Raw genomic sequence first — 22,455 nt, 5'->3', positions numbered from 1 at the left:
CAGAGGATACTTCTTGAATCTTGCTCACTTACACTCCACGGTGAAAATGTTTTGTGGAGACTGAAAAGGACACAGCCTGCAGCTTGCTGCAACAGTATGTGTGGGGGATATCTCCCCACTGTTATGTCACACAGATTACAGAGCAGTGAACATTCAGATTGCACCATCTTCCCCAAACTGTTGTTGTACTCAAGTTTCTCCAGGGTGAAAAAAAACCAGATAAGAGTAGCAGCTGATGCGGGCATTACAAGTTACTTCCATTTATTCCAAACTGCAACTTGGCTGTTCTCAACTTCAGTTCTTTTTAAGACTGTATCTGCACCTTCCCACACCTTTCATGAATCACTGAACAGACTTCCAATCCTGGAATTGTACAGGCTAGTGCAAGAGTCGTTCCTGCCACATTTACCAGGGGAGCTGCAGGGTTTACATCCTCCCCTACCAACAGGGCTTTCGGCTCTTGTGTTAACTCCATCAACATCCAGCCCGGGGCTATTGGATAGCCACTGCTTTCTTTTAGGTTCTCTTAAACAATATATTGCTGGGTAAGATGGAGAAATATTGGTGAAATACTACCACGCATAGATGCATCAACACAAGACTGTGGTGAGAGGTTCTGTGCTGTTCCGTGGGCTCAGAGGCCTGCTGCTGTCACAGCTGCACCGCTCCAACGCTAGCGTGCAGGTCTGCACTCCGCAGCCTCTGCACCTTAGGGGACTCTCCCCGAGCACTGAGGGGTGCCACTGTTAAAGTCAAAATCTGCCCAACGTTACCTACCAATGTCCCTGCAGAGCGGCTGTTTTGAAGATAATGAAGAAAGAAATACTGACCTTGACCATTCTGAACAAGCTTTATACTGCTGCATTTTCAAACTGCTATGTCTCCTTTTCTATGGCAAGGGATGAAGCTTCACCAGACTCTATACAATGAAAAACAAAGTAGTTAAAGGTAAGTAAATCTGTTTTTCCTCACTGAGAATATATTTTCCACTAAGTAAGGGAGGGTGTTTTTAAGAATTATTCCAAATAAAAATAGACAACCACTTGCCAGAGATAACTGAACAGCAGTTTTTAAACTGAGATTACTCTATTATTGGCTTTATCTATTTCATAACTGTGTCACCAGCATTAAAGCCACAAAGACAAATAAAGATCTTTCCATTTTAATGGCACATTTCAGGTCTTTCTGCTTAGAAAATTATACTGGTTTACTTCTATTGTGTAAAAGGGAATCTGAAAACACTAAGCTTAGATCACTTCATTTGCTGATGCCTTACAAAAAAGAAAAGCAGTGGTGAGAAAACAAAGAAGAATAAAACATCATTTGTGTCTACAGCGCAGTCTCCTAAAACCCTTTGTCAGATGGGAGTGAGGGTACCAAAGCTTAATGAACCAGGAAATCATGTTCTCTGAATACTGTTGGGTTAATACAGCTGTGGTAGAAATACATGGTAATACATTTCATGCACTCATGGTAAGTTTATTATTAAACATTTTCACTTGCAAAATAAAAATGACATTCTTCTATGAAGACACACAGTTTCAGCCCAAATCTTGGAAAACTGAAAGCTGTGGAGGTCAGACTTAAGCCATATATAAGCAGCACAGAAATTTCTAGTTTAAACCTATGTAGAGAGGTTTCGAGGTAGTTGAGCATGTTTCATCTGATGAAGAGGAAGCTCAAGGTCAACCTAACAGCAGTCACTAAGTGTGGAGACTGTTTAAAATGACAACTGGCCTGAAAGCAGGTCATACCTCATATTCAACGGAAACAGCATCCTGCAACATTTTGCTCTATCGTAGAACCATATTATTACAGTAACTAATACCCAGAAACTCAAAGGAATTTATATGCCTGAGAAATAGGAAAGTTATCATGCTGCATTTCTCCCACCTGCAAAACATGGTTAAGTGAAACACACTGTCCTATTAAAAAATAAACCTGCAGCAGCTATAGGAATAAGATCCAGTTCCCAAATTCATACTTCCAGAGTTGTTCCCATGCCTGCCATAAACAGGATTTCAAAACTGTGTTGCTCTGTAGACTTCTTACACTGATCTTGTGCTGTTCAGTTTTAAGATCCAGAACTCGTTGTAAGACATGATGGTCAAAATGCAAGAACGGCATCAAGCAGTGTCAAATATCAATTTGCCACAGAACTTTCTTTAATTTTCTCCAAATGAATTTTCTCTGTGAAGGTAAAGAAAGACAAACAAAAAGCAAACACTTCCCCCTTACTGCTCAATGATACATACACAATAAATAAATTTGCCTAGGCCTCTTGTTTCCTTACTATGTATAAAAAGAATCAGTGCTATTGCCATTATCAGGTTATTTTCCTATTTATTAGCATAGACTCTATTTTACCATGCAAAATCTAATATGTTTATTCAGATGGGAGGTTCCAGGGAGCAGCCCTTTGTTCTGCATACCTTTAGGAAAGCATCCGATCTGAACGTCAAAGGGAACTGATAAAAGGATATATAAGACCTGCTGGCTCTGGGACATTAGTCCCATTGAAATTTCACTATCAACTTTTTATGGAATATCTTTTTTTCATCTAATTGATTTAGCAGCTGCAGGTCTGACCCACATACAAAACCATACTGGTTTTACTAAATATGTTCACTAATTAATTTAGTTGAAGTGATGCAGATTCCTGCGCAGGTACCTCTCCATCGTTTCAAAACTGATTACAAGGCAGTCATTGATGCAGGGTTTCACACTGCTTTGACTTAATCTTTTTCTGTCAGACACAATTTAACCATTTATATCACGCCTAAAATCCAGAGATGCAAACCTCATCTTTTGTCCCAGTTTACTCATTGGCCGATACACCATTGTACTGTCTGAGCAATCTCTGCTCACTTCTGATATCCAAGCAGCTTTTTAAATTTCTCGATGGATAGAAATTCAATCCCTACGGTCACAACAGGTGAGTTCTCTACTTAAAGGACTGCTATGCCAAATTAGCTGGTATCTCAGGACATGAAGCTCCTTTAATTAGACTCCTACCGATTTGAATTTAAATTCAAATCACATGCCTTCAGACACCTGAAGCTTCATCACATCAAGAGGTATCAACTTCCGCCTGTTACTCAGGATATGCTGGTTTCTGCTGGAAAGATGTTACTTAGTACAGATGACAAATTTTTGAAGGTGAGAACAATTTGGGAAAGATCTGATTCATACTGAAGCCTTTTGTACAAGTTTGAATAAAATTTATGATTAAATTAATAAATCAGTCCAAGAGACGAGATGTTGCTATAAATGTACAGAAGGGGCTGTCCTGTCCCAGGCTCCACAAGACAAAGTGTGCAAGCATTCACACTACTGACACACCCACGACCAACATATCAAAGACATTCTAGATGAGTTCTTTGAAAAAAATTATAACCTTATAAGCTGCCAGCTTGTGAATTGGGGTAGCTCTCTGGCTAGACAGATTAAACAGATGCCTGTGAATAAGGGATGAACATTAATAAATCTGAAAAAAATTCAAATTACCATGAATTTTGAAGCAAGTGTTTTCACCTTTGGCTAAGAAATGAAACAAAAGGTTTTCCACAATAGTTTTCTCCCTACATGAAACAGTAAAAGTCTTAGCAAGGCCAGGATTAACTAAAAAAATAATCCAACCAGGAAGGGCACATTCAAACATCCATATCACAGAAAAAAGGACAACCCTGTGGATAAGATGATTGAGATGAACGCCTGTACACTCCTGGGACCTGGATGAAGCTACCTCATCTCCTTGCTTTCAGTTGGGCTTGTCCTCTCCTCATGAATCTCCCAGTCCCCTTAATGCTCATCTCCCCCACTACCCACATGTGAGCTGACTTTGCAATCGTGGGAGCTTAAAAATGCCTTGCTTTATGCAGACACAGAATAACCAGAGTGGAAGCGAAAGGCTGCAATAATGCAGTTAGACACAATACCATTACATGAAGAAATGTTTCATCAAGCTCCTTATTTTTTCATTATTTCTGTGGTGTTTCTCTCTCTTCTGCACAAGCCTGGAGTGAAGGACTCAACTGATGAGGAGACCCCTCACTACTCCTGCTACCTAACACAAGTACACGAGAAATTACAGATGAAACTCCAGGAGGTGAGAGACCCCACTTAAATACAAGAAGGCAGTTATTATTCTGAACTTGGTGCAGCTGGCAGTGCCATCTCCTAAGACTGCAGAACTTAAAAATCTGAACTCTCATGTCCTCAATTCCTGTTTTGCCTAATGTCCAGGTAATACAAAAAAACCCAAACCTGGTACCTTTTCTTATACAACTCCCTCTCCCCCAACAAATCTTAAGAGATACACAGACATTTCATATCTGTGCTAGCAGAATGGTATAGTCAAGAGCTTAGAGAAAATGCTCCATGAGATGGATTTATGCTGTATCACAAAAGTACTTACTCAAAAATATTCTACATACATTATACAGTTGGACTCAATGATCATCAAAGTCTTTTCCAATCTAAATGATTCTATGATTACTGAATCAATCATGACCCTACCTGGTGGTCATGGAGGGCCACAGAACTTGTCAAGTGCAAGATTCAGGCAACCCTGCCTGTTGTGGAGCTTTTTGATGACAGCTCTATGCATCACACTCTGCTCCTGAAACCGGATCAGCGGCAGGGCTGAAAGCTGCATTACCAGCGTCAGCTACTCCCAGTCCTACAGCACGGGCCACAGAAATATCCAGGGAGGGGCGTCAGCTTCCTCCCCTCCCAACCCCACACACTGCTCCCAGTCTCCATGCAGGATTTCTTCTTGCAAAATTCAGATGTGCAGACTGAGAGCTGAGAGGAGGATTTGCTTCTTTTTAAGAAAAATAAAGGGAAGTGGATTTCCCTCAATGTTTGGTCTAGGAGCTGAATTACAGTTCCACATCACCAATTTGTAGACACACAAAGGACAATCTCCTTATCTAGGGTATTATTTTATTTGTAACTCCCACATTTACCTCACGGCCACTGCAAAAAAATTAAAACTTCACCAATCACAGACCAAGATCCACATACTAACAGCTAGCCATCTACTCACAGTGTGTGTTCAGCCTGTTTTATCACTTTTGTCTGTAACTTTGTATAGGCTCAGTTTGGCATTTAAATTACAGTAAGAAGTTCCATTTTACCAATATTACAGTTCTACATCTTCTTGAAATAAGATTACAAACTATTTTTTCACTGAGAAAGACTAGTTAGAATAGGATAGAATATTTCAGTTGGAAGGGACCTACAACGATCATCTAGTCCAACTGCCTGCAAATGTAATTTATTTTATAAGCACTATAAATTGTGGGACTTCATATAAGCTCTAGATTCAGATTCTAGGGTCTGATGTGGCCAAAAATCATCTCAGTGTCAAATGTTTTCATACTTAAGAATTAATTTTTTATTCAGAGAATTTATACTTTGTAAAAGTTGGAAGAAGTTCTGACTCATTCCTAAAGGAGTTATTTTAAGCATCATAAACAATACACAGAGATGCCATATTTTGTTATCTTTAAAGCCAATTCGTGTTATCTTATAACTGCCAAAATGTATAGAACAAAACAGGAAGAACAGGTAGTTTGTAACACACAAATACAAACTAATTAAAGTAGTTAATCTGAAGAAAAGCTGAAATGAGCCTTTTAAGTCTTATTGACAAAATCCTGGAGAGCATATTTTCCCAGGAGTCTATGGAGTGTGCCTTGGAAAAAACACAGACTGATTATTTTGCAGTGGAACAACTTGAACAAACAGCTGCAGGTAAGACCTAACCAGAGCCTGAACAGCAAACACCATGCTGTTAGGATTAAAGAGCTCATTGCACAGTACATTGCACATGTATAAAAATGCTCATGTGAAAAGGCTGTGTTACCCCCTTAACCAAGACTAGAGTCTTCCTCACAGGTTCCCAAACATACATTGTGCACATGACTACAATGTATACCCTGAAAGGGAACATTATCAGCAAAGTTTCTGAAAACTTCTGAGGCAATAAAGAACGTGACTCTGGAAATCATGTTTCTGAACAATAAGCAGTGGTATTTGGTTCTCCAAGTATACTTGCTTGATTCACTAATTACAGTAACCTGAGAATTAATTAACACTTTCACCATTCCTTAAAGGGAAAAGAAGAGTGAGATTAGTGTATTTCTTTTAAAGGGAACCTGTGGATGGCATCCTTGCTCCACGGGAAAAAATATGAGCCCTTGCTTACTTTACTGACAGAATTTCTGAACCCTCAAACATGGTAACTGGGGTCTCTTGACACGGACCCTGATACTCTGATACATAATGTATTCTCCAAAGACCAAAGCTTGGAGGTAAATATACAAGGAAAAAAAAAAATCAAGTTCAAACAGAGAAATGTAACAGTAAAGAATCATTAAACTAATTTTGGATCCATCTAACAAAAATCTTCAAAAAATGAATATACATATAAAGTGTTTTTTCTAATAGGACATCCACAGCACAAAAGGTATGCTTACATTTCAGAAACTGATCAAATCTATTGTTCAAACACACCAGTTCACCTAGAATTGCTCTCAGCACATATATTCCTTCTATGGAGATCACATAGCTAGGCAAGCATCAGAACCAAACCAACTTCTTTACTCTTGTAATAAAGCTGAACAAACAAGTCTAAGTAGCTTCCTAAATGTATCACTGCATTCAGGTGTTTGCATGCATGTTTTCACAAGCTCTCAGAGGATACATGCACTTTAAAAAAAAAATAAATCTTAGTATTTTCATTTTTACAGGCACAACTTTATGTCTCCAATATCTGTGCAGCATGCAGCAACATTTACATATAAATACACTCAGTTTGTGGAAATTTCAATTGCTCTCTGTAACTTGTAACAACCTCACAGTTCATTTACTTCCAAGTAGAAAGTTACTAAAAAAAGAGAAGAGTTGACTCCAAAGTAGGGCTTATTTTTAGTCTGTGTATATTAGTCAAGTCAGAGCTGATCAGTGAATTAGCCAACACAATTTTTTTTTTTGATTAGTTCTTATAATTCATCCATTAATCACTGTAGGCCAAGACACAACTAATTTCCTTACCATGAGGCTCTTCATCTATTCCATCATCTTCCCACTGCTCTTCATTTGCTAGGAGAGGATTCTGAGCTTCACACAAAGCTCTCATTGGGAAAAAATGTCCATCGCCCTGGCTGCATGGAAAAAGTCAGAGAAAGAGACCGTAAAAAGCAGTAAGTGACTCTGAAGGACGACAATTTCTACACGTTTTATCTGCAAACAAAGTTTTCTGTTGCCTGTATTTCCAATGTTTACTTAAAATTATCTTTAAGTTTTGGAAAATACTGTATTTATTTTTTGCGGCACCTCAGATACCAAGCTTTATTTGTGAGTAATTTTGGTCCTCAATTCCTTCAAGCTCTTTGGAGAATAAAAGTTCAAACCTATAGCCTGGAATTAAGTAATTTTTAACAGAACTTAAATGTGCCTAACTTGATCAAGTCATTTGGATACAGAAAAAAAAAAACCCAGGAAAAAAAAAAACCCAACAACTTATGGACAGCTAGAAGTGAGGGGGAAACCAAGGAAAACATTTATGTAGAAGGAGCAATTTATACCACAGGTACAAATTTTCTCAATTTATACCATAGATTCTTCAGGGCAGAAATTACACTTCTGTGTTTGAATGACACCCAATAGAAAATTGCCCCAATTTTAGATGTTACCAAAAAACAAAAGACCCACTTTCCTGTGACCTAAACCTGGACACAAAATGAAAAAAAATAAAATTAAATAAATACTCTCTGCAAAGATCTAAATTTGCAAAAGCTGTTTTTTGCTTTACTACTAACCAAATAGAAATGCATATCTGGGTATCAAACAAGAGTTTGAGAGTATGTTCAAATTCATGTCATGGAAACTAACAAAGTTAAAACCTAGATGTTCTAGCTTGGTCTGCAGCACACTGCATTCCCTAACAGCCAGCAGCAGAGACAGAGGAACTGTAAACTACCTGGAGTGCCTTTTTCCTCTGATGATTTATCTTCATGCAAGGAAAATGACCTGAGCGTTCCCCCTGCGATGACTCTACGCACTGGTAACGTGCCTCTGGCTGGCACTTCAGTGCTGCCTTTCATTGCATTTGCATTCTGGGCTGAGCTTTCCTCTTTCACTATACTTAGGAGTGGAAAACAGATGTGGTGGGGATGCAACTGGGCCTTAGACTTACACATTGTTACTTGAAAAAGTTGTGAACTGCTGTGCCAGGAAGTTATTTTAAGTTGTGCCCAATTACTAAACGAATTAAATTCCAGTGTACTTTACTACTGGTCTACTAAGTGCCAGAACAACATTTTCCCCTACATTAAGAAACACGAACTCAGTTTCAGGCAGAGCCGTCTGACAGATGAAGAGAACAGCATCTTTGAAGTGAACACCCATCCTCACATGGGCCACAGGAGTCCAGGAAGAGTGCAGCACATTTAGCCTTCAAAAACCTTTCCCTTCCAGACTTCTGGTGAATAGGATTAACACCAATGTTTGATGGTGCATTTATGATGCGCAACAGCAGTCGGCCAAGCCACACAATAACAGGTGTCACACATGAGGGTGTAGCAGGCATTTAGAAGTCAGTCCCTTCAGTTAATTGTATCAGCTTTTAGCACTGACTTGATTATTACTTACCTAGAGGCAATAGGTAGTAACCAGAGCTTTTTTTCTTCTCCAAACACTTGCTGAAGATTCTTTACAAAGCCAAGATTGAATCCATTTTTATCTGGGCCATTTTGAAACACTGGAGCTGAGAAAGCCTCTACATACAGATGCAATTTCAGTGAAAAAAATGAAAATCAATGCCATATACTCTGAAACAGGATTGTGCATGTTGTAGCCATCTAAAGACAACATGATTTAACAGATTATGAACTAGCATTACAAAGATACAAAGTCTGAAAATAATACATTTTTAATTTTGCAAGCCTGTAAAGACTTTCAAACTGAAGGTAGGAATTTGGTTTTGCAACTGAACCATATGGAACAGTCAAACCAAACTACAAGCGGTTGTTTAATCTAGAGAATAGAGTTAAAAAATCTTCACGTGAGACTTGTTGAAATTCAGTGGGTAGAAATTTCTAAGTAAAAGCTCTGCAGAATTAAGTAGGTTGGTCTTTAATGCATATTCCAGAAGTGTCACTGGACATTTAAATTGCCTCATTCATTAATGATATAATGAACAAGCGTTAGGAACAAACATACGTCAATAGACCCCCTGTTGTGGTGAGACATAAAATTAAGAAAAGAGAGTGTAGAAGAACCTGGAATGCACTAGGAACAATTTTATCTATCTTCTAAGCTGCTTAGGGACAGATGAGCTTTAGTGCCCCATGAAATGAATTTTAAAGTTAATAACTATACAAAATCTGAATACTTGCTCAAACTCTTGATAGTGTGTGTTTTATATAAAACTTTATCCAAAAACCTTTAAAAATTGAACATTTATCTGAGGAAAGACAAAGAAATCACTCGATAAAATGATACTGTTTCAGATTTTCATTTCATTGGTTTTACAGTCATAACTTCTTTGCCTTTGTCAGAGAAGATGGACACTCTTTTTGCCAACCCTACTAAACTGTTTTAGGATGCACTCCAGCATATGAGCATAAAGAACCATTATTCCCCAAAAGCTGCACTCATTTCACAGCAAATGTAGTTATACATATGCATAACATTTTTATAATTGGACTTTTACACTTTAAGGCTCTCATTTCCCTAACAAAGCTTTTGTCACACCAGCTAATAAATGCAGCTCATTTGAAGTGACAAATTTCTGCAGGATTGTGCCAAGATCTTAAAACTTCCTCCCCTCATAAGCCAGCAGGAATGTACAGAAGTAGAACAAAAATGCCATTTTTTTTTTTTCTTCTACAGCACTTACCTAAAGTAGATCTGTTTCTACTAACGAGCCAACAATGGTAGCCAAATAGAAACATAAGGCTTACAAAGAACATGACCGCCACAAAGAGAAGGAAAAGGACATGAAATTTCGAACGTCCATTAGTCAGTTCACCCTGCAGAGAAAAGCAACATAAAACAAGTAATAGGAACAAATAAAAGCTGGAAATTCTTTGCTTCTAGAGAGAAGAAAGATAGCCTCCAAAACACATATTTGGAGTTCCCAAACTTGTATACACAAAAGTCACACCCTACTATGAAAAGCCAAAAGAGACAAAGAAATGCTCTGGTTCGTTTCCCCTCCTGTAACCAAAGCAGGAAGAGTGGGGCTTTGCTACTGACTTGTCCAATGTAACAGAGCCCAGCCCAATCACAGCTTCCCACCTGGGCACAAGAAACATGCCCTGCAGGGAAAGAAGCAGGCACGAGCTCTTGAAGCCCTGTTTGTGTTCTCCTGGGTTTCCTGTGCACGTATTAAAATTCTGCCCCTTTTGCAATAGAAGGCACGCCAAGAAAACCTGGCCTTCATAGCTACAGCAGTCAGGTAGTGTTAGAACTGAGCAGAGATGGTTTGGAAAGGTTTAAAAGCCAAGCGGGATCTTACAAGCAGAAGAAACACTTCTTTCCTTCTACAGGGGAAGAGTCAAGTGCCAGAGGTCCTCATAAGCATACATCTACAGAGAGGCTGTGGGGAGCTCGAAGCTAAAAATTACTTCTCAGCCTGTGCTCATGCCATCTGTGCAGGCACAGAGCTCAAGTCTGTGTGCCTTTCTTATGAGCATAAGAAACTATTCCTGCTACTGTCCCATCAGCATCCCCCGAGGCATCTTGGGTAACTGAGTAGCCATTGAAACAACAGAAATTCAATAAATTAATGCACAGCAAAGTTAAGTTACTTAAACACTCATACAGAGTTAGCAGCAGAGGGGATGTAAAAAACTAGAGACAAAAGGCCAGACTCTTACAGGAGCTGTCAGTGGCATTGCTTGCAGATGAATGATAGTTGGTAACTGAATAAGAAGTGTACTTTGTTTCAGTCAACTTTTCAATTGAGAAAAGTGTCATGTGGGGATTAGGAAATGAACAAGGCTTTTTGATACTGTTCAGTTAATATGTAGAGATCAGTGCCAGATGTTATATGTTGATACCAAAGATTCTGAGATGCATACATGCAAACACAAGACCAGGAAAAGAATATAACTTCTCTGCCAGAAGCTAACCCTACAATCTGAAATTTCAGAAGCCCGTGTGCTTCTCGCTTTGTGCATTTCAGACATATAATGGGAGTTATACTCAAAAAAGGGCACAAGGAAATACCTTACAGAAGAAATGCAGACCCGTCTCTCAGTGGAGACTGAAAGCAAAAAAGTACCAAGAGTGACTAAATCCCACCAGGCTCATAGGATATGAAAAAGTAACCAGGTTTCACAACTTACTGTCCAATACTTAATGAAATACTTGAAGACTGTTGCAGCAATATACAAGCAATACAACAAAGCATAGGCTAAGAACAGTAGAAAGAATTTGTAGTTAGAAAATCCAATGCAGTTATTCACCCTAGAGAACAAAAGCAAAGTTGAAATCAGGGTATGTACAGCACACGGTCGCAACACAATGAATTCTACAGTTTGGGGGGTTCTATTAAGCCTCTTGATTCTACAACGCGGTTTCTTCAATAAATAGCTCCCCTTAGTGGTCAAAATGAAAAATAACTGAAGTCTCTGCTTTTCACTTGACCACTTCTTGCTATGCCAAGTAAAAGCACAGCTCACAATTTTGGAATCTGCTTTAGAGTTGGTACCACAACTTGTCACAGAGGCAGGCTCTAATGACTCGTGTCCGTTTCTTGTCTGCAAAGGTAATGAGATCTGGGATTTCTGTGTTACTTGATTCATTTGCAAAACTCAGCAGCCAGATTCACCGCTGGTTGTTTGTTGACGTACAAACCCAATAAACCCAAATTTGATTATAATTCTCCATGCACAGGACAACAGGACAACTCTAAAAAGGAACAAGGGAGTGCAACAAAAATAGTAGGTGTTTGCCTCAAAACTCCTGTTTGAAATGTCCTCTACAATTTAGGATTAGCAGGGAGGTGCAGGTGGGGAAATGTTTGTGTTGCTTCTGACTTCTGAAGCCTGCACAGGTTTCATTTCAGAAACAACCTGCATGCAAATATTTTTATTGAAAGCAACCACCAACTGCATGCTGAAACGATTATATACCCAAAATTAAAGGCTAAGTTGAAGTCCCTTTAAAATCTGAATAATGGTCAGGGAGTCAATTAGCAGTTGGGGTTTAAATTGTATTGATATAGCAGCTCTTTTACACATAGTTTATGGAACAAACACGAGTGATCTGCCTTTCAAAATACCAAGTATCTCGGGCAATTTCAAAGTGTAATTATTTTATAAATTTCCCAGCATAATGGTCTAAAATGAGAGAGGCATACAGACACTATTCTGTGGCAGAAATGTATTTAAACAACCTCTCTTTGCAGAAAAGTACAAACCAATATCTAGAACATACCACGGACAGTGATGATCCATTTTTAGCACGCATCTGCAAAGGGACAAAAAAGAAAAATCAAAGATTTATATTTGGTTCTTAATTGCCAACTGCAGATCAATAGCAAAAGCCTCTGTTTTTTGTGAGATTTCTACACAACACAAACTCAAGATGATAATGTCTCTTCCAATTTTTTAAGGTAGGTATCATTTTACGATGGAACATTTATTACTTTTTCAACGGCAACCAGTGTTCTTGGTATCCTGCCAGATAAAAAGACATGAAAATAATTTCTGCCCTAGAGGGCTTAAAACTTTTGTAAAACACCACGAGTAAAGGCCTGGAATATTAAAAAAAATAATAATAATTTAAAAACGGTCAAAATCATACTTCAGTTTAACCTGCCTAGGTTAATCAGTTAATTTTCACAGATGGCACATGCTTTCTAGCAACTTAACGCTGATACCCTTGTAGGTGTGGGAACTGCAAACACTTCAGGGCCACAAACAGCAGCGATGCCCATGCTACCGCTGTCACACACCAACACGCGCTGCTGACTGCAGCTGGACCAGAGGTACTCGGGCACCTTTCTGTGTAAAAAGACACGTGAAGGACCAACCCGTTCACATAACTCAGCGGTGACGATATTCACTTCAGTGAAAAACAATCCAGGAACTTACATAGCACAAACGGAACAATGGTGACAACGATCAGGTTTTATTAGCTGGCACCTATCACAGAATCGAATACCTGAAATTAAAGGCACATTAATAGCAAAGAATAGAAAAGTGTTCTTTTCACATGTTAGTTAATATTCTGCTCATTTCCTAACTATTCATGTTCATTCCTCTACCACTTCAAAAGATGAGTGCATTTGCTGCTGATTTTTGCTGCCAGGACATAATCAGATAAGCAATGCTCATAATTCTTCTGGAGACCTGCAGATGTGGGGAGCAATCCTCACTGCAAAGCATACAACCAGCTTAAAAGTGATAAACCAAAATTGTACATTTCCCTCTGGCTTCCACATTTACTCAGACTTTACATACATTCCATTTTGATAATTGCCTCTATAGCAGCTCTTTACTTCAGAATTCTCTGGCTTCTCTGGCAGGAATTAACACATCAGAGCCTCCAATATGAACATGGATTTCTTTTAATCTTTGAAATGAGTGCAGTATGCATTCAGTCACAGAACAAGGTCCAGAAATCTGTTCAAAGAATTATGTCCTGAATCTCTAAGCTAGACTCCTTTTTAAGTAAAAACAACTACAGATTTTGTCACTCTATCACTATTTCTAAACACAGACAATATAAGTAGGGTTTTGAACTGTAAACATATATTCCTTCTCAAAGGCAGCACTTGGTACTCCACTTGAATGGAAGTGTTCAAGGCTCTTCTGTTTTCCCAAACATAAAACCTGAGAGAAAATACATTAAAATTATTTGCACAAGAGCTACACGGTGCATGCAGTGGCATTAGGAATACCCTGTTGGTCAGCAGTATCATCCGGATTGCCAGCATATGCTACTTTACCATGCTTGATTAGTTTTAGAGAAACAAAACTCTCTGCTTAGCTGACCTCCATTCCCCGTTCTGGTGTAGACCGGCAACTTCCTTGCAATTTCGGCGAGAATTTGCCTTTGCACCTCTGGCCTTTCTTCATTTTCATAGCGTTCTTGGTCAGCATAGGACATATGATACTAGAAGCAGAAGTCATGAGAGGACCAATTACTCCTGGGTAGCAGAGGTAATATTTCAAATACAGGGGAGTTTGGACACATTTCTACCTTTCGCTCCTTCTGATGAGAATACTCTAATGTGAAAATGTATTAAGGAGACAGAGATAGTAAGTGCTGGACAGCCAGAATACTATGTGACACATCAATAAGAAACGCAAAAGTGAAATTAAGGGTCACGAAACAACATACTAGAATTGCTACTACTGCTGCCTTAGATTACTATTTTTCATGAATAACATTACTAGCCATGAAGCACTTCCCTTGTGAGCAAGAACCTGTCCCCAGCCACAGTGTTATGCTAAAACTGGGATTAGTTGTTATTTATAAATTTACAATTCTTGTAATTAGGATCAGATTATGGCCATGTATATTTGGAGTGCCACACAAGCATCATCCTCATTCAATTGCTCCAAACACAGTGTTCTATTAGTATCTCATAAAGAGGTAGAACAGAACGCCCAAAAAAAAAAAAAAATCCACCAATTTGAGCAACATGAAAAAGTAAATGTTTGGTAGAAAAATAATTAAAACAAGTATCTGCCACTGACTGTTCTGTGCTCAAACCACTAAATCATATTCTTGTCCTAAAATGAGCCCCCTATGTTAAAAAAAACATGTCAAACCCTTAACTAAATTATTATTTGTGAAACAATCTGGTTTTGTCACAGCGAACCCCAGTTTCTCTTTACCATAGCATATTGTTACATTTCTCTTTCATGATTCTGCTGACCAGAGAAGTACAAGGAGTGGAGCTACTGGTGCTCCGTGTATACCTGGAACCAAATCAAAAGCCATATGCTATGCACACAGCCACAGTCCCCAATGCCACAGACATGCAACATCAGAATCTCAGCATGTTTAAAAGGAAAATGATTCTTCTAACCCTCACTATCGCAGGAAAGAGTCTGGCAAAGGAAGCAAACCACCACTACAAAGAGGCCTGCTCCAGCCAGCAAAGGGCTCCCAGCAACACAGGCAATGCTGGACCTTGGTGGGACACAGAATGTTCACACACGCACCACAACCATCTGGCTCAAGAGATCAAGAAACCCCACTACCATTGCAAATGGACCTGTTTCCACCTGCACTGTAACATCTTCCATGAAGAGTGAAAACCAAAACTGAAGGTCCTTACTCAGGAGACTCCAGTAAGGCTAGGTTAAGGAAGGTCCTCAGGATCTGGCTTGTAACTTGTTAAATGCTTAGAGATCAATGACACTATAAATATGGAAGTTAATAAGCATCAATCTTCTTATTCTGAACATGAAAAATCCTATCAGCTCCTGGAACACCTGAAAAGGCAGCTTTAAGTTAACACTGTCTCCGATTTAAACCATGCTCTGTGGGGAGTTAAAGGATTCTCAGAACAGTAAATGACTCGCTTTTTATGGACAACTCTTTCCATCCCTTTAGTAAATCCGATCAGTTGTCCAGATCAACCAGATTGAAGGATTTTTGAGTTCTCTTTAGCATCCCTGCTTTCATTCTGCAATGAATGAAAAGTGCTTGGACTCTTACCTTTTTGCCTGGCTGCACCGGGAGAGTAAAAATAGACTTCCAATATGTCCACACAAAGAGCACAAAGAGAATATGGAATATTATAAGATAGGCCACTAAAAAAAAAACAAACAAACAAAACAAAGAACAGAAGCAGAACAACGACTTAAGTAAAATTTTCATTCATGATAGGCATAATTCCAATCTTTCACAACAATGACCAAAGGAAAAAAAAGAACGATTTACAGTACCAACCAGTATTACAATACAGCTAAACCTTATGGTCACAGAGGCAGTAGAGTTTCAGAGATCTGTGGCTGCAGTTAGGGGTTACCCATCTCACAAGCCTCTCCTTCTCTACCTGATCCAATTCGTGGGTGAGGAAGAACAAAGCTGTAAGAGACTTCAGCCACAGGGCAGGGGCCAACCTTGTATCACTGGGAATGACAGGATTCCTGTCTCTTCCCCATATCCTAGGCACAGGCTAGTTCTGTTTTGAACTGGCTGGTGCTGGGCAGCAAAAAGGTTATACTGCAACACTCCAGCATGTCCAACTTTTGTGTTCAGCTGCTACTAAATGCACTTAGAATCACAGCACCATATTACCAGTGTACTGTCCACCCATACAATGCATTCTTCACCACTTGTGAGAGTTGAGACAAATAACATGCTCTAGCAGAGCTTTACATCACCAGAAAAATCATATCTCTCTTATGAAACATCTTTTAGATTTGCCACAGTTGATAGAACAAAACAAATCAGGAAAACATCCCTCAAATTGAGCAAAACAGGTCTTGTGATTACTGAGAAAGAATTGTAATCTACTAGACACAACATTATCATGTGAAATCCAGCATGCATCAGAGTAATCTTATTTCAATATGGAAAATTTATTTCAAAGCCTTTGAGTGTAAGCAAGCACACTGTGGTTCAGAAAGCCAAAGGACAGCTGTCCTTTAGCTACACAAACTATTTGTTATTTTTTTAATACTCAGCTCACTAACACATTATCAAACAGTTACAAGACAGTTTTGTTTAAACACACCATTTCATCATAACCACCACCTCATTTCCCCATGTAATCTAAGCTTCAAATTCTATCAAACTAAGATTAAAGTAACTACTACTAGTGGAAAGAAGTCTAAAGTCCAGACACTTCCTCATCTCTCAGGCAAGACTGTGTGAAAACGTAATTGGTAAAAAGGCCAAACACAGTTTTGAGACTTTCTAATGAGACAGCAAATGATCTGATATGCCTCACAAGGATGTGATGGATTGTGTGACTGATCTGTGAATCAATGATAATTCATTATTATGCTCTCATGTTTGAGATGTTATCCTTATACTACGTGCAGGTGGAGCTCAGTCATTTTTAAATTAATATCTAAGGAGATAAATCTTGCAACAGGTTTAATTTTGTTGATAAAGCAATACAGCAGCATGTTAGAGGAAGCTGACCTGGAGATGCACTAATAGATTAGGCAACCAATCTTCTTCTGAATAATCATTAAGATCCTGCTTTCTACAGTTTCTCTGTAACAGTTTCAAGTATTAGGACAGGTCTCCAATGGAAAGAGAATTTAATTGATGCAGCAATCTAAAGGGTCTTTAAAGTATCAGCTGGCATGGAACAATTTGCCAGCTGAAAATCCCTACACCCATTTCTATCCCAGAAGAAGAAATGAAGGGAAGAGGCCATCTGTATCAGCCAAATGCCTCCAAAGCACCTCCAGGAAAGAAGAGGAGGAATACTAAAATGGCCACTGACCCCCTATCCTTAGAACATGACTGTAGCCTCCAACAATGCTCCAGTGGAAACAGTCTCATCCTGTGATCCTACTGCTCTGCCTGACTCGTTCAGCAACCTCACCGTACTGCGCCTGGGACCTCGGAACAATGTCAGACTGTACTACCACATGAATCTGAAAAGTGTTCAAGAGAAACAATAATGAGACAGAAACCTTTGCTGTAACTCATCTATGGTAGTAACTGAAAGTTACTGTGCTACCACACTCAATATATGGTTAGTGGTCAACAGAACCAAGCAAAAAATCTTTTGCAAAAGCCTCCCTACAAAAAATATTAAAAATAGCTTTCACTGAAAGATCAAATAAAATAGTGAAAAAAACCCCAGGCAGGTCACAGAACAGAACTAGTCTTTTCTGTTTAGCTTGTAAAATCAGCTCTGAAAACATAAAACAGAAAGGGAGAAAGGGTATGTGGGTATATACAAAGAGCCTTACTCTTTCAGAAAAAACTATGTATAAGGGATCAAAGCTTTTTCAGGTTCTTCTGCTTATATTGTGACTAAACAGAGGCATTTCTCAATACATCCAAAAGTTATAGCATGTCTAACAATGCATACTGTATACTTCTTGATGTAGAATTACAGGAAGAAAACACTGAAATCAGAGTATATAAGTTTAAAAAAACCTGATGGGAAGTATTTTTAATATTTTAACTGGAACATCTGTGAATCTTTTTACACAAGTACTGAATGACAAATAGTAAACTGAATGCACATACCTTTTTCCACAGGGTTGCTCAGAGTCACTGAAAAAGAAAAAACATGTGTCTACAGAGCAAATAGGATTCCCAGTGAAGTTTGTGATAAATAATGTTTTTACTTGAAATACAGCCATTTTAGGGAAAAAAGTTCAACAGACAAGCAGAGAGCCCACAGTTTATCATCAAATCAAAAGCATCCATAACAATTCCTTGTTTACTCGTGCAAATGACACCCACAACAAGTTGTTCAATTACTGTTACTTATGCTGTATTTTTCCCTGTTATAAAATATATGCTGTATGTTTTACATTAGAAATATGACAAAAATAATCCACTGGTGACAGTGATGTGACAAGATTACTAGGGCTCCTCTAGCAACCACCCAAGCAGCATCTCTATGCATGTACTTATAAGTATGTACTTGTAGCCTGCTTTGTACTAGTCTCTAGGTGGTCTTGATCCTCCACAGTAAGCCATGCCCCAATGCATTTCTGCATCAGTATACATAAAAAATTACAAATTGTCTCAACTTTGACCTAGTCAGCAACAAAGGATACACTGTAATGACTCAACTATTTTTACACTTCCTACTAGCAGAGTTTTTACAACCCCTCCTTACTTTACCATAATCACAGGAACAGTCCCTACTAACAGAACCACTTAGAGCAACCAGCAAACAGTACCCTGCTCAATATCTGCTTCTACTGATTATTTTAAAATCCATCTATTATTCTAAAAGCCATCATCCAAGTTTAACAGAAAAGATAAAGACATATTTCTTTAACTGAAAATGGAGCAGTTCTGTGATATCTTGAGAGAATACTGCTTGGAAGACAAAGATCATTCATGGGATGGGAGCCCCTTAGATTGAGTCCATAGCCTTGAATCTAATGGTTACAACTGAAATGTGTTCCTCCTTGGAGGAACTGAGGAATGAAAGGAAACCAGTGGCCACAGATCATCTCCCAGAGGCACAGTACTCTTACACAAATAAGATCACATTGTTGAAAGACTCAAAGATTTGAGAGATTGCACATACCAGTGGTGACCCCTTCAGTAACTCTGTTAGACTCTACATAAAAAGAAGTGATTGAGGGATTGGAGCCTTTTACTTCTAGCCTACAGCCAGTGCCTGGAAAGAGACTCTGCTCTTCAAGACTCACTCTATCATCTTACTTGAATAACAAACTTAGAAAATGTAAATCAGAGTAGGAACCAAGAGGTCCTGCTTTTACTAATGAAAGTAGCTTTTCTTAAAACTATGTGAACAAAGAATTTTGATCTGCAAGCTCTATGATACACAAGGTAGATGAAAAAAAGAGATGAAATATTTGCTGTGTCTCTGCACACTCAGTTTCAGATGAACAAGACTATTAGGAAACCTTTAGTTTTTCCTTTGGTTTGCTGCAAAATGAACTATGAAGAATACATCAGCTTTTCACAAATACTGCTGGGTTCCTCCCTGAAGTACATGTCACACTTGCAGCATGGCCTTTCTCAGGATTTTACTTGAGAAAAGAGCAAACTCCTAAATAAAGATTATATAAAAGGTTTTATCGCAGGACATTGGATCATTGTTCAACCACAAACCAGACATGAAATCAAGGCCTCTTCTGGAATGTGACTTGTTGGCCATAACAGTCACTGAAAGTTTAAAACCCAGTATCATGAGATACCTCTAGGACATCACCCCCACAGTAGTTTCAATCCTCAGCAGTCTGCACAACTAAAGACGAAAATCAAGAATCCAAACAGAACATCTACTATTTACATGCTTGCAACACCTGAAATGGCAATACGCAATGGAAACCTGAAAAAAAAGAAGCCAACACTTAAAGCCTTGCTATGTTAGAAATCTGGAAGAGAGATAATGTCTTGAGAGCTGGTTTTCAAGTAACTGCATATGCCAACAGTTAATGTTCAAATCCTAAAATAATTAATTTAGTCATTTCGATTTCTGTATAGATAACCTCCTCCACACACAAATAAAATGCATGACAGAGAAAGATGGGGCAAAAAAATAGACGGGTGTGGGCACAGAAGTGATTTTAAGCTGTGATTCTAGGCAGTGAGATGAGCTCCTGCCAGCTTAACCAGCATTTGCAGAATAACACAGGCCCAATCTAAACCCCACATAAATCAGCCAAGTCTTTCCTAATATCTGCACTGAGACTTGGAATTAACCAGTGTTCAATATTACTGAATTTGCACACCACTACAAACAAAGCATATTTCAAAAGACTGACAACATTTCAGGAAAACACTCTAAATTTTCTGTCACATGGTCTAATCGACAGTTATGTGCACCTTGGAGATATCATTCCACATGAATTCTTGAAAGAAACAGCCCACAGTCTCAGAGATGGAATAAAACGTCATGAAGTATTTGGGGGTTTTGCCTGGCTGCCAATTAAAGCAGATCAAAGAAGCTGCATTTCATTTTAGTCTCCATCGAGAAAAAACAATAGGATTTACTGCATTGGCAACCCTAACAAAAATATCTGATTTAAATTTGCTGTGCAGTACCAGAAGGCAGCTCTTTTCACAGAAATGTCCCAAACCACTGTTCTGAGAACTTTGGCTTCATTTATCTGGCTTACCCTGTCCTGAAGAGAAAACGCCACATGTTCCTCCTCACAATTTCAAAAGTCCAAGCTACCAGCTTTTCTCTCCACCTCAACCAGACCTAGAAACCCTTTCTTCTAGTAATAGGTTTTTGCACACACACTAAATCTGAACATAATAAACACAAGAAAGTTTGCAACTTACTATATAAATTGTTACATTAAACTATACACTTACTAACTAGTACCAAAAATGTGTTTTCCATGCTACTGTAACAAGTTACTTGACTCATGAGCATGGTTTAATGTAACCTATTTTTTTCGTTTTCAGAATATAAAAAAATTACTGCAACGCAGGGCATATATTGATTTTTGTTACTGCTTAAACCAGAAATCACATCTGAACATTATCATATGGCAACAATATGGACTTTCGCTGTGGGTATAACTCTGCCAGTCTTCACGAACGTCACTTCCCCTGGCTGACATGAGCACATCCAATACACAGACTCATGACTAAAATAAAGGAAACCGCAACACCTAGCCAGCTCAGCCAGGATACAAATCTTATGGAAAAACAGGGCAGCACACCATAAAAATCCCACTAATTAACCCCATCATAGACTTGACTAGTAATAAAGTGTTTCTTCATATCCAGCCGGTCGCTTTTGGGTGTGTCTACTGCAGTTCCAGGCGTGACTCGAGCATGTGGAACACCTGCCAGCTGCCAGCCTTGCTCGGGCCGCCAGGTTCAGGTACCGGCCGCACCTGAGCGAGCCCGCCGGGCGCCAGCTGGGTGCGACTGCAGGAGCTGGCAGGGACACCGCTTCCTCCAGCCCACACAGGGAGGAGAAGAAAGAAAAAGGGGAAGAAAAAGAGGAAGAAAAAGGAGAGACCCTCCCGCCGCCGGAGATGTGCTCGGGGCTGTGCGTCCTGCGGGCACTGGGGCCGCCTGCATCGCCGGGCCGAGCGGGACTCCCGCCCTGGGGGCCCTTACAGACCAACACCGGGGGGGCAACGCTGCCCCCAGGAAACGCGGGCTCCTGCGGGGAGCCCCGGCCCGCAGAGCTCGGGACCGTGCCAGTGCCGAGCCGCGGCCCGGGGGCAGGACCGGGCCCCCTTCCCCCCCCCCGCCGCCGGCCCGGCCCCGCCTCACGCCCCCTCCGGCCCCGCCGCCCCCCGCCCGGCCCGGGCGCTCACCCAGGCACAGTTCGCAGACGTAGGCGTAGTAGGACCAGAGGACGACGAGGGCGATGATGAGGACGGGCAGCCAGGCGAACGCCCGCTGACAGCACCGCAGCCCCCGCGACAGAGCCATCTTTCACCTCAGCCCGGCCCCATCGGCCATCGGCTGCGCGGGGCTGAGCGGCGCGGGGCGGGGGGGAGGCGCTCGGCGCTCGGCTGAGCCGCCTGGCGGGCGGCGGCGGGGCCGGGCGCGGTGCTGCGGCGCCCCCTGGCGGGGCGGGCGAGGAGCGCGGGCTGCGTGCCCGCCCGCCACCGCCCCAGGGAGGGGCCAGCGCGGCCACCGGCCCTTCCGCAAGCTCGCCAAGCCCCGGCTTGACCCACGGCGGGGACAGGTTGCGTTCTGCTGGTGGTTAGGCGCTTCCCAACCTATTAACGACCCACCCAGGCGTAGCCCCGCGGTGCGGCACTGCCGTGGTCCCACCAAACCCGCTCCCAGGAGGCGATGGCAAAGGCCCCTTGCCCC

The 22,455-nt window shown here is 40.3% G+C and overlaps 1 protein-coding gene across 4 annotated transcripts in view; it reads right to left on the bottom strand.

Annotated features, from left to right (window-relative positions):
* ZDHHC15 (zDHHC palmitoyltransferase 15) overlaps positions 1-22,133 on the bottom strand; it is a 30,061-nt gene extending 7,928 nt beyond the window's left edge. For 2 of the 4 annotated variants that reach the window (XR_012624632.1, XM_074835348.1), the window contains exons 1-11: positions 21,948-22,133; positions 18,202-18,228; positions 15,697-15,791; positions 14,019-14,139; positions 13,116-13,185; positions 12,457-12,489; positions 11,364-11,484; positions 9,911-10,043; positions 8,662-8,788; positions 7,063-7,172; positions 831-919 (exon numbers count right to left, since the gene is read on the bottom strand). Coding sequence is in view for 1 of the 4 variants with exons in the window: in XM_074835348.1 (XP_074691449.1) it covers positions 876-919; positions 7,063-7,172; positions 8,662-8,788; positions 9,911-10,043; positions 11,364-11,484; positions 12,457-12,489; positions 13,116-13,185; positions 14,019-14,139; positions 15,697-15,791; positions 18,202-18,228; positions 21,948-22,065 (999 nt within the window). In the remaining 3 variants the exon portion in view is untranslated. Of the gene's footprint in view, positions 1-830; positions 920-2,052; positions 2,191-7,062; positions 7,173-8,661; positions 8,871-9,910; positions 10,044-11,363; positions 11,485-12,456; positions 12,490-13,115; positions 13,186-14,018; positions 14,140-15,696; positions 15,792-18,201; positions 18,229-21,947 lie in introns of those variants that run through there. The other 2 variants (XR_012624631.1, XR_012624633.1) reach the window with 2 other exon arrangements.
* Positions 22,134-22,455: the final 322 nt, after the last annotated feature.

The sequence above is a fragment of the Strix aluco genome, chromosome 10, assembly GCF_031877795.1.
Source record: "Strix aluco isolate bStrAlu1 chromosome 10, bStrAlu1.hap1, whole genome shotgun sequence".
Taxonomy (NCBI): Eukaryota; Metazoa; Chordata; class Aves; order Strigiformes; family Strigidae; genus Strix; species Strix aluco.
The sequence above is the reverse complement of the archived record's forward strand: the minus strand, read 5'-3'. Positions and strand labels throughout refer to the sequence as shown.